The following is a 12,017-nucleotide window of genomic DNA, read 5'->3' as shown; positions in this document are numbered from 1 at the left end:
CAAACAAAATGAGGTTCTCTCCTCACTTGGAGACAAAACCTTGTCCCTCACTATTTGTCAAATTCTAAATTATTTGGCACAGATCTTGGCATAAAAAATAAATAAAAAAATAGTTACCCAATTGGCTTAATCCAAATTAATTTCAGAACTGCTTAAATGTAGATCTCCATTTAATCAACAGGAAAGTGGGCTGGACGGGCTAGAGGGAAAGCCATCAATATCTCTGGCTTGTCAATCTCTGGAATAGGCTCCAGTGCACAGCAGAAATGTGTTATATTTTCTGTTGGCAAGTAAATCCCTTCCACACAGTCCACGACACACATGTCCCCCTCGTTCAACACAACCTGAACACCTAATGCCTTCATTTTAAATATATCCAGGGTGTTTTTCGAAAGTGTTTCACTTTATCCGAAACTGAGAAGTGGGTCTTATCCATCAGTGGTGCAAAGGCTGTGGCAGTGACCATTTATTTTGGGTTTATCCCACCAATTATAGCATTTTTATTAGTTTCACTCAGAAACAGTCAATGGCCTATGCTAAATCCAAAATACAACCATTTAGGAAAACTCAAAGAATTGACAGATTTGCACTAGCAAAACCCATCTAGTGCAGTAGACAGCATTGAAAGGTGGATGGAAAAATATCAAACAAACTAAGCCCTGGTGTCCAACACTTTTTAATATGGAAAATGACAGCTAAGGTAAAACACATTAGTTAACTTTTCATACAAGAATTGAAAAATACCTAACTAATCACAACAATAAAACATAGTACAGTTAAAACATCTATACACAGGAAAATGTACACAATATAAAACACATATATACACTCTTTCAATATATTATTATATAGAGATTTTGTTTTTTTACCTTTAAAAACTGAAAGCCAAGCAGCTTGAAGAGGGAGTGTTTCACCTAACTGATAACTATCACACTTGGATGCAGTGAAAAGTACAGAGAATATCACACTTAAACCAAATACATATGGATAGGTAGTATTTTCAGTTAGTTGTTGGATCATCCCATTTAAGAAACATACATATTTTCAGTAAATATGACAACACAGAGGAACTAAATGTGTAGTGTTAACTGTTTGGTGCCAAATGATGATACTGTAAAGAAGATTGTGGAAATGAAAGACACAAAGGTCTCTGCACTATAATAGACCATTTTCACCATCTTCAGCCTACTTTCTATGATTGTGATGTCTGGCAGGGTTGTGTGCATCGTGACGTATTCCCAACAAACATGAAATATTTACAAAGATGACTTTTGATAAGCTGTCTTACATCCAGGCTCACAGACGACAACAACAGTGTTATGATGAATTTCACATTTCAAGCATCCTGTAACAGTCTTAATCCAATTTACAAACAGTGTGCAAATGGAAAGAGCATTACGCACTTAACCATCGACAGATCCCACATGATTGTGTGCATTCAGACTCATACTCAATTAAGTGGCAGATGCTGGCAGCCATCATGTATTTGGGGGACAAGAAGCATTGGGATCCTTTTTGAGTGTTAAATCCTTCAAACGGTTCAGTGACAGGAAAAGAACCACAACATTCACAAATGCAAAAGAAAAACATCTTCTAGGCACTCTGTCCTCAAGCTGGGGTCACTTCAACTTTGAGTCCTATTTTCCCTTTACAAAAGCAGCAGAACCAGAAGCAGGAATGTGACCAGACTGGGGGTGGCTGTAGCCAGCATGTGTGGCCCGCCTCTGTTGAGTTGGACACGAGGAGTCCTCGGAGAGTTCTGCTTCAGTTTGCTGGGAGGAAGGGCCTTCAGATCCTCCAGGGCCCCGTAGGCTGCCATGGAGAACTCAGGGTCCCCCGTGGTGAGCAGGTCAAACACACAGGACTGGAAGTACACGTCCTCCACCTGCAGGGTCTCCCTGCACTTGGCCGTGGCGCGCTCCACTGTGTAGGTCTGGTGTGGGGGCAGGAGGGGCCCCAGCTCGGGGTTAGACCCAGAGCCCGGGAGGCGGGGGTGAAGAGGCTGGCGCCCCAGCATGTGCTCCTTGATGAGCTCGTTGCGCGGGCATCCGTGCAGACAGAGCTGCAGCCCACTGTTCTCCTCAGAAAAGTCAAGGGTGTCCTCCGGCATGCGGATGGCAAAGGTAAGGTAGCGGCCCACCCGGCGCACTATTATGGACGTCCCGATGTAGCGGGCCTGGATCTTCACCAGGCGGCCCCCGGAGCCGCCCTTCTCTACGATCCACAGACTGCCCCCCTCCCCGCCACTCCGTGTGCCATCCTGGAAGGCAGAGGGTAGGTCCTCTGTGGTGGCCTGGTACACCTTCTGCTCCGTACAGCCATGGTACGACTTGAAGATCACCGTTATCTGAAAGACACAAACAAAGAGATGCCAGTGAATGAAAGTTTGTTCCTGATTTAATTGGAGGCAATTCAATTAACATCTACCCTTCTACTCTTTCAATAGTACTGCATGAAGGTAAAATCTGTTGAAAGTTGTGTCCTGCATACAGGTACACAGATTACTAATAGGTCTACTAAGCAGCAGAACAATCAGAAGCATTCAAAAGGTGTAATACTATGTTGAGCCACCGTATGTCAGTAGGACCTTCATTTTTTATGTCAAGGGGAACAGTTCATTTCAAAGTTTGAAAACCCAAATTCCTGTCTTTCTCTTGGAAAAGGTATACAACTATTGTGTAATCTGAAGGAAGGAAAGCACCGTGAGCAGAAATATTCATTATGCCCTTTATTTTACAGTAAATATGGACTAGAAAACATCACTAATACATAGATGATGTCTTGTCCCACCAATTTAGAGATAATCAACCCCAAAGAAACAACTAGGCCTACTCAATATGTGCTTTCTAAAACAAATATCAATGTAAATGTCATAAACCATTGCATATGCATGGCTCCATACTTTTTCTTGAGAGAGTGCAGGATCAAACAAACCCAGCTGTCTGATAGACCCATAAATCAGAAAAACCTTCCACTACAACTGCCACAGGGTCTGGACTACTCTCTGACAACTCTGGAGTCCAGTCTGGATATTTTGTACTAGGCCGACATTTCTTCAAAGCTGCTCTTAAAAGAGGTGGCTATGGCTAACTTTACAGTTAAGGGGATACTGTTTTTGATGAACGATTTCCTTTCTGTACTGTAACAGTTGAAAATGACCCCAATTCAAGCAGACGGTGGTGGCATGCGGGTGTTGGCACCGGCGCCCTGACTTACAGCTTTGTATTTTTCTCCTCATATGCACTCAAAACTATTTTAAATAGTTGGGTCTGAAATCTGTTCAAACGTTTCTCTCTTTAGTAGTGTTTGGGCGGCAGGGTAGCCTAGTGGTTAGAGCGTTGGACTAGTAACCGGAAGGTTGCAAGTTCAAATCCCTGAGCTGACAAGGCACAAATCTGTCATTCTGCCCGTGAACAGGCAGAGAACCCACTGTTCCTAGGCCATCATTGAAAATAAGAATATTTTATTAACTGACTTGCCTAGTTTTAAAAATAAAAACTTTGAAAACGCATATGCAATTTAGCGAAGGTTATTTAGTAAACATCTTGAGGTTCATGGATTTCAACACACTCTGATATGAAAGAAACTTGCAGACCACAGTTAGTATAACTTTGTTTTATAGAATCTAGCCTATATGATTTGGCCTAGGCCAATTTCTATTGGTCTTCTCAATCTGGCTAGTCCAAAACCAAATCGTTAGTGCTGTTGCTTGTAATTCACATGAGCTGAAAATAACAGTACTGATAAAGAAAATAAGCAAATGTGGCAAGGTGGGCTAGCTAGCACTAGTAAAATTGATAGTAGGCCTACTTTTTAGTGTCTACCAAGTGTTGTATTCATCTAGTGCATATCTACAAATAATACGTTGAGCTCCAAGTATGGTCTTCAGTATAAATATAGCTGAAGAACCAGACTTAAATTCAGACTTCAGGGATCAGATTATATTAAGAAAAGACAAACTTAATCAATAGAATCAAAAATATGCTGCTTCTACCAAACAACTTCGTTATTTTTCCAAATAATTTCATATTTACACAAAAAGACCTGTTAATTATTTGACTAGAGAGCTGAAAAAGGTTATCCAACTGTGGGAGAGAAAAATGTTTGAACAAGCGTTAATCACTACCATATGACTACCCATGTGTTAAAGGTAAAGCGCTCAAGCATGTCCCTGATCCAACCCCACTGAATGACCCAGTCTTTCCACTGGTGTCTGGAAGAGAAAAGGTCAGAGGTAGGGTGCCTGGAGGCAGTAGAGACAGATTGATTCCTAACTTGAGATAATATTTCTATATATTGAACCATCGTTCAATGTATGACATACAGTACCAGTCAAAAGTTTGGACAGACCTACTCATTTTTCTTATTTTTTTTTACTATTTTCTACATTGTAGCATAATAGTGAAGACATCAAAACAATGAAATAACACATATGGAATCATGTAGTAACCAAATAAGTGTTAGACAAATCAAAATATACTGTAAATTTTAGATTCTTCAAAGTAGCCACCCTTTGCCTTGATTACAGCTTTGCACACTCTTGGCATTCTCTCAACCAGCTTCATGAGGAATGCTTTACCAACAGTTTTGAAGGAGATCCCACATATACGGAGCACTTGTTGGCTACTTTTCCTTCATTCCGCGGTCCAACTCATCCCAAACCATCTCAATTGGGTTGAGGTCGGGTCTTCTGATGCAGCACTCCATCACCCTCCTTGGTCAAATAGCCCTTACTCAGCCTGGAGGTGTGTTGGGTCATTGTCCTGTTGAAAAACAAATGATAGTCCTAAGCGCAAACCAGATGGGATGGCGTATCGCTGCAGAATGCGGTGGTAGCCATGCTGGTTAAGTGTGCACCAGCACTGGTTAAGTGGCACCAGCAAAACACCCCCACACTGCCTCCTCCATGCTTCATTGTTGGAACCACACATGCGGAGATCATCCTTCACCAACTCTGCGTCTCACAAAGACAAAGTGATTGGAACCAAAAATCTCAAATTTGGACTCATCAGCTCAAAAGGACAGATTTCAATCAAAGGTGCAGTTAACTCTAATGAACCTTTCCTCTGCAGCAGCGGTAACTCGGTTTTCCGTCCTGTGGTGGTCCTCATGAGAGCCAGTTTCATCATAGCGCTTTATGGTTTTTGCAACTGAACTATAATGTCAATATTTCATCCCGCCAGGCGCGACACAAAACTCAGAAATAACGATATAATTCATGCCTTACCTTTGACGAGCTTCTTCTGTTGGCACTCCAATATGTCCCATAAACATCACAAATGGTCCTTTTGTTTGATTAATTCCGTCGTTATATATGCAAAATGTCCATTTATTTGGTGCGTTTGATCCAGAAAATCACCGGTTCCAACTCGCGCAACATGACTACAAAATATCTAATAAGTTACCTGTAATCTTTGCCCAAACATTTCAAGCAATACAAATACAACTTTAGGTATTTTTAAACGTAAATAATCGATAAAATGTAAGACGGGATACTGCGTTCAATAGCGGATAAAAACAAAGTGGAGCGAGCTTTCAGGTCGCGCGCCCCTGACAAACAGTACACTAGGGTCGACCCTCGTTCTGAACAGCCCTACTTCTTCTTCTTCTTCTTTGCTTCTTTGAGCTGTTCTTGCCATAATATGGACTTGGTCTTTTACCTAATCTTCTGTATAGCACCCCAACCTTGTCACAACAACTGATTGGCTCAAACGCATTAAGGAAAGAAATTTCACAAATTAACAAGGCACAACAGGGAGACTACATTCCAGGTGACTACCTCATGAAGCTGGTTGAGAGACTGTGCAATGCACCATGCACCTGGCAACCTTGGTTAGCGTGCACTGCGCCCGGCCCGCCACAGGAGTTGCTGGTGATCAATGAGACAAGGATATCCCTACCAGCCAAACCCTCCCTAACCCGGACAACGCTAGGCCAATTGTGCGTCGCCCCACGGACCTCCCTGTCGCGGGCGGTTATGACAGAGCCTGGGCGCGAACCCAGAGTCTCGCTCCCAGAGTCTCTGGTGGCACAGCTTAACCACACCTTAACCACTGCGCCACCTGGGAGGCCCTATAAAATATATTTTGATTTGTTTAACCTTTTGCGTGTAGGGGGTAGTATTTTATTTTTTGACTAAAAAAAACATACCCATTTGAAACTGCCTATTTCTCAGGGATGGGTAGCGTCAAGAAATTAACACTTTTTTTGGTTACTACATGATTCCATGTGTTATTTCATAGTTTTAAATGTCTTCACTATAATTTTACAATGTAGAAAATATTAAAAATAAAGAAAAACCCTTGAATGAGTAGGTGTGTCCAAACGTTTGACTGGTAATGTACATTAAAAATGCAGGTATCTTTGTTATGATTAAGACCTAAGTTTTTCAGTGTTTTAATGACATTACTGTCAGCAACATGACCAGATGTGAACCCATAGCACAGCTTACCTTGCTGGTGGCGGTGGCACTGGAGCCCAGGACAACAGGCACGTTAGTCACCTGCACTGACAGGTAGCGGTTATCGATGAGAGGCCATGCCCCCTCCACCTTGCACGTCTGGAACTCGTCGCGGAAAGTCCGCAGGTGCGGGTCCCCGAATAATCCACAGTGGGCGTACTTCTCCCCCTGGCCTGCGGGGCCCAAGGCCAGCACACGGCTCTCGTAGTCGCATAGCTCGGACACGGCCGGCCTGGAGGTGCTGGTGGCCTTGGCCGAGGAGGTGGGCCCGTCGCTGGAGCAGTTTTGCTGGGAGAAGAGCTCCTTGATGCGGAACACAGCTGAGTGGTAGACCAGGTCGCCCCTGCAGCTGCGCGCCGTGCGTCGGGTACACAGGGCGTAGGCGCGCAGGGCGATGCAGTAGTCCACATCGGACAGGGAGTCCTCTTGGAGACCACTAGAGGGCGAGGTAGAGGCCACATACTCCGCATTGCAGCGCTGGATACGGCACTGCTGGCAGTGTGCTGTGGGGAGGGAGGAAACAGTCCCCCAATAACAGGTGACCAGCAACATTAGGGGGAAAGTATTTTATTTAGAACTTGAACCATTCATGTGTAAGTCAAAGCGAAGATATAGCTTGGCCTAGTTCATGGTAGTGTATACGAATGTGTTTTGTGTCTCAACTCATTGTAAGAGTGAACATTGATAATGAAAAAACTGCTTAACACAACTGTAACGACCAAATAATAAAAAAGATGTCCAATAGAAAACTCTTATTAGTTTGTTCACTGCCTAATAACTTAGTTATAGTGAATTTGCAGGGTTTAAACACATCAGCTGTACAACCTAGCTACGTGCAGCAGGACAGCCAAACGTTTCCACCTATGGAGTTTACGTCAATAAAGAGCTCATTAAAACCCAACTACACCAGCCAGCCCACACGGGAATGGTCAGTCCAAACTTATTTCCCTCAACTCACCCTCACTGCAATAACACAGTGCTTCACTGCTGGAGGAAGCCAATCTGTGTAGTTTGCTTAAGGGTGTTGAATATGGTTTGGCTGTTGCTGGGTCAATATGGGGGGCATTAAGGAGCATGGCACATGACCACTGTATAAGAGGCTGAATTCAGACCCAAGAGGAACTGCACAAAGAGTCGTGCTTGTTCAGCATTGAGCAACAGCTGGCCAAGGATGTTGGGATTGTATAAATTTGGCACTTCCTGTGTGAAGTTATTACTCAGTACTGTGCATCTGCCAGTGAATATGTTGGGGCGACAAGGAGACTATCTATGTATTCCAATGTTTGATGTTTTGAGAATATTATATCTTATCTTGAAGCTCTAGATGCCAGGTGCATTTGCATAACATCAACATAATGCCTGTGCAAGTGTCATAAGATGTCACAGATATAACACACTTAAATAAACAGCCTCAATAAGACTGAAAACAGAAATATAAACAATATTTTTTATTAACATTGAAAGAAGAGCTGACATAGGCTAATCAACAAGTCCTCCAAACTGTTTTAAATCCAAAGGGCATGATGAACTTGCCAATAATAAAAATATTGAAATATTTTCCCCAGAGAGTCCGAAAAGATCCTTGGTTGCAAACTGTGTGAATAAATTCTCTAGTAACTGAAGCCCACATGGGTCTTGGCAACTGTTAATCAAAACTGAGATGAGTATGAGGTCAACTCAGAAGCATTCTACCATCCCTCGTCTGATTTCCGCCAATGATCTCCCTGCAAGCACTGGGGTCACCGAACTCGGCTATGATTGTCCATTTTTGACAATCACGGCATATAGAGCTATGAACAACCATGTCTATCTCTAAAGGCTCTTTATGGCCAGCCTTTGACAAGAGGCAATGTCACAACCATGTGCGGAAAACATGGGAAAGGATTAAGAAGAGAATAGGACGAATTTGCATTTATAACAACATATTTCAATAGGCTTGAGAACAATTTAAGGGAAACAAAATAAACTGAACTAATCTGTGGAATAGAGGATGGCTTTAATATGTAAACAATGCAAGTATGTCATACCCAGTTTTATAAGAATTATCATCATCCTGCTATGTACATGAATACACTCAAAATGCACAATAACCATGTCATAGCAGTCTACCACATTATGGGGAAGTAATAATTTAACTGGGGGTGATTAATGGACAATACATATTTCATGATAATTATGCTGAACTACATTGAAAATTATTCAACTATCACTAATATAGGCTACTACTGTTTTGCGATGCGTAAACGTGGATAAATGAAATCCATTAAATTAGAATTCATAGCGCCCAACTTTATGTTAAGTTTATCTAACGATCTATGGAGAAACGCCCCATTGATTTGTTGACCTTCCCATTTCTACCACTCTTTTTGTGAGTGAAACTTGTGTAGGTAATATTATGCGAGTTTTAAGTCAAAAGGCAAATCAAAACACATACACACTTTGTATCGTTAGTTAGATGCATGTTTTGATAACAAAGCATCCAAACGTCTGACGGGTACATCGTGTGCGCATGCACACAACAAAGCTCAGGCGAAAAAAACACGTCAAGTTACTGCACGATGGACACATTCAGAGGCCGAGAAGTCTGACACCATGCCATGCATGGTAACAAATGATGCATGAACACAACACCATCTAACGTTTCATTTGGGAAGGTAAACTAGTCACGGCACTAACAGTTGGTTAGCGTGTTACGTGTTAAAACGTATTAGCAATTTGTTGCTACTTTGTACAAGCAACATGTTTGAATACAACGTCAATAGGTTATCAAGCCAAATGCTAACGATCTTTATTAGCGGACTTCTACAAGCTCGAACTTTATTCAAGACTTTGTGTGTGAATATAGTATCGATAAATTATAACTACGATCGTGAAAAAAATACATAATTGAAGACTGCTCGTGATTAATGTTACTTGACGGATTTAGAGAATGTAGCTAAAAGTTCGACCGAAGTAGCTCGTATTGTCTAGCCAGCTAACTAGCAACAGCAGCAGGTTGGTTCGCGACGATGGCTGCTAGCTAGCCTGGTATAGGCCAATGACTACCGTTATATTTGAAGGTCTAGGCACACAGCAAAAGTCCGCTGATGACCGATTTAACTTATAGTAACTGTCAAACAGTAAATAGCTACAACTACATGTACATACATATACTGTAAACAAAACACACTGCCATATTTTTGTTCATAGATATTTAAGAAAGCGAGTGTTTTTGTGAACAAGTCTTCTCTTTAGCACAGCCAAGAAAGTTTTCCATCATCCATTCGCGATGCGGGGAAAATGTTTTGCATGCATCACATATGAATGTTGCCTTACCTGGTCTGAGTAACAGCGAAAGTAAAGCCATCGTACAATTAATATAATTCCAAAGCTGCCGCTTAGCCAAGTTTTGAGGTCCGCTTCTCCCCATGCCAATCCATTCAGTTAGAATGGAGTTCTTCGACTGCTGCTCATCAACGCAGTAGCTGCGGGAAATTAGACATAAATTCGTATCTTTCCCCTGTGCTGTCTTTCAAAAGGGGTCTAGTCTTCAGGGCGGCTCTACGTGGGAGGGGTCTAACAGAGTAGACGGGGATCAGAGGGGGTTGTTCGCCAATGAAACACTAATTATTCGTTAACCACTTGATATTTACATAAGCGGTTTGTGGCAATCATGGAACATTGGGACCAAGCCAATGGAAAGACAATGTTTCTAAAGACAATGAAGGCGGTGCAAAATATTTGTTGTGTAGTATTTGAGAGGGAGTTAAATTAACAAGTAACCAGTCAGGAAAGAGTGATGTTGAAAATTATAGTTCTCACATCTAAATACAGCATGATTCTTTTTGCAGCCAACGTGATTTATCTCAAGCCTGAAATAGTGAACCTCTCTCTGGGGAGAGTTTGAGATATGAGTTGTAGCTATGTCCACATAGCATGCCCCTCTGCACTATAACGCATTCAGCTGTGGCAGTTGTCCTGTTTGAGCTCCCTGGGTATCAACAGAGCTGCGGAGCAAATTGCCCAATGCAAACAATCGTATTGTTTTTCTGCTCTAAGCATTACATTACTTCCTCAAACTGCTGAAGAAAATTCTCACCCAGGATGACAATGGTGTCATTAATGTCTAGCTTTGCTATTCATGCTAGGTGTTACATGGTGGTAAACGACCCTAGGTTTGAATACAGATGTGTCACATATATCAGCATGAAAGCATGAAGGGAGTGAGCTTCAAGATACTTTTGTCACTTTGCTATTAAGCTGAATCTTTGTAAGGCGAGGCAGGTCACGTCATACAAGTTCAGAGGTGACATGTGTTAATGTATGCACACATGGATTTGCATATGGAAAATTATAAGGTAACAACGATGCTGAAATGTACACTTCATGGCCAAAAGTATGTAGACACCCCTTCAATTTAGTGGATTTGGCTATTTAGGCCACACCTGTTGCTGACGGGCTCCCGAGTGGCACAGCTGTCTAAGGCACTGCACCCCAGTGCTAGAGGCATCACTACAGACACCCTGGTTCAAATCCAGGCTGTATCACAACCGGCCGTTTTTGGGTCCCATAGGGCGGCGCACAATTGGCCCAGCGTTGTCCGGTTTTGGCCAGTGAAGGCTTTCATTGTAAATAAGAATTTGTTCTTAACTGACTTGCCTAGTAAACGTTTAAAAAATACTTCTAAGTAAAAACATAGTTCTGTTTTGAAATATTTATTAACTAATTTCCAGATATCTTCTAAATTACCCACAATGCACTATTTCTCAACGTCATATGGAGAATCTACTCTGTGCTACCGAGTTCGAATGCTAGCTCGATAGCTAGCTCAAGCTGACTAATGTTAGCCACTAGCCATGCTAGCCACACAAGCTCACAGAACGGGACCGAATGCTGAAGCATGTAGTGCGTACAAACTGTCTGTCCTCCGTTGCAACACTCGCTACCGATTTCCAAACTGCCTCTGGAAGCAACATAAGCACAATAACTGTTTGTCGAGAGCTTAATGAAATGGGTTTCCATGGCAGAGCAGCCGCACACAAGCTTAAGATCACCATGCGCAATGCCAAGCATCGGCTGGAGTGGTGTATAGCTCGACTCAATTGGACTTTGGAGCAGTGCAAACGCGTTCTCTGGATTGATGAATCACGCTTCACCATCATTTTCAGTGGAAATTGTTAAAAGTCATCCTTGTGCATAGACTTGGTTTGTTTAACTTCGCAGTCATTGGTTTTTGTTTGGCATACATTTTAAATTGAGAAGTCTCAGCATCACTCTGTTACAATGGAATTGCTCATATGTTACCCTGGATGTTGTTTCATACCGGGGGTCACTAAGCATTGCCAGAGATGGTAAATCTGGTCAATATGTAGCATTTCCCCCTTAGTATTACATCTCTATAAAGATGAACAGCTTGTTATTTGAACACACACAATACAGGAGAGAAACTTTTCCATTCATTATTTTCTCTCAGCTTAACTCTGCTATTATTTTTTCCATTCCATTTTCAGTTAGTAACTTGTATGTTACTCCTCCATTTGTGGCCAACTTTCCATCCCTTGCCTCGAACGACACTGCA

At 42.2% G+C, this 12,017-nt stretch overlaps 1 protein-coding gene across 1 annotated transcript; it reads right to left on the bottom strand.

Moving 5' to 3' along the window:
* Positions 1-660: 660 nt before the first annotated feature.
* LOC110521424 (repulsive guidance molecule B) lies at positions 661-10,259 on the bottom strand. Its single transcript, XM_021598956.3, has 3 exons — positions 9,776-10,259; positions 6,452-6,963; positions 661-2,347 (listed from the first exon to the last, which is right to left on the bottom strand). The coding sequence occupies exons 1-3, from the start codon at positions 9,867-9,869 to the stop codon at positions 1,649-1,651; spliced, it is 1,305 nt and encodes a 434-aa protein (XP_021454631.3). The 5' UTR covers positions 9,870-10,259; the 3' UTR covers positions 661-1,648.
* Positions 10,260-12,017: the final 1,758 nt, after the last annotated feature.

Source organism: Oncorhynchus mykiss, chromosome 4 (genome assembly GCF_057628025.1).
Source record: "Oncorhynchus mykiss isolate SJ-2025 chromosome 4, ASM5762802v1, whole genome shotgun sequence".
NCBI lineage: Eukaryota > Metazoa > Chordata > Actinopteri > Salmoniformes > Salmonidae > Oncorhynchus > Oncorhynchus mykiss.
This window is presented reverse-complemented; position numbering and strand designations above follow the sequence as displayed.

Bases quoted from the DNA above. Each gene is read 5' to 3' on its own strand.
- LOC110521424 (XM_021598956.3), bottom strand. From the start codon at position 9,869: ATGGGGAGAAGCGGACCTCAAAACTTGGCTAAGCGGCAGCTTTGGAAT. The intron at 6,964-9,775 runs GTAAGGCAACAT...CCCTCCCCACAG, and splicing joins TTCGCTGTTACTCAGACCAG to CACACTGCCAGCAGTGCCGT. The intron at 2,348-6,451 runs GTAAGCTGTGCT...TGTGTCTTTCAG, and splicing joins GTGCCACCGCCACCAGCAAG to ATAACGGTGATCTTCAAGTC.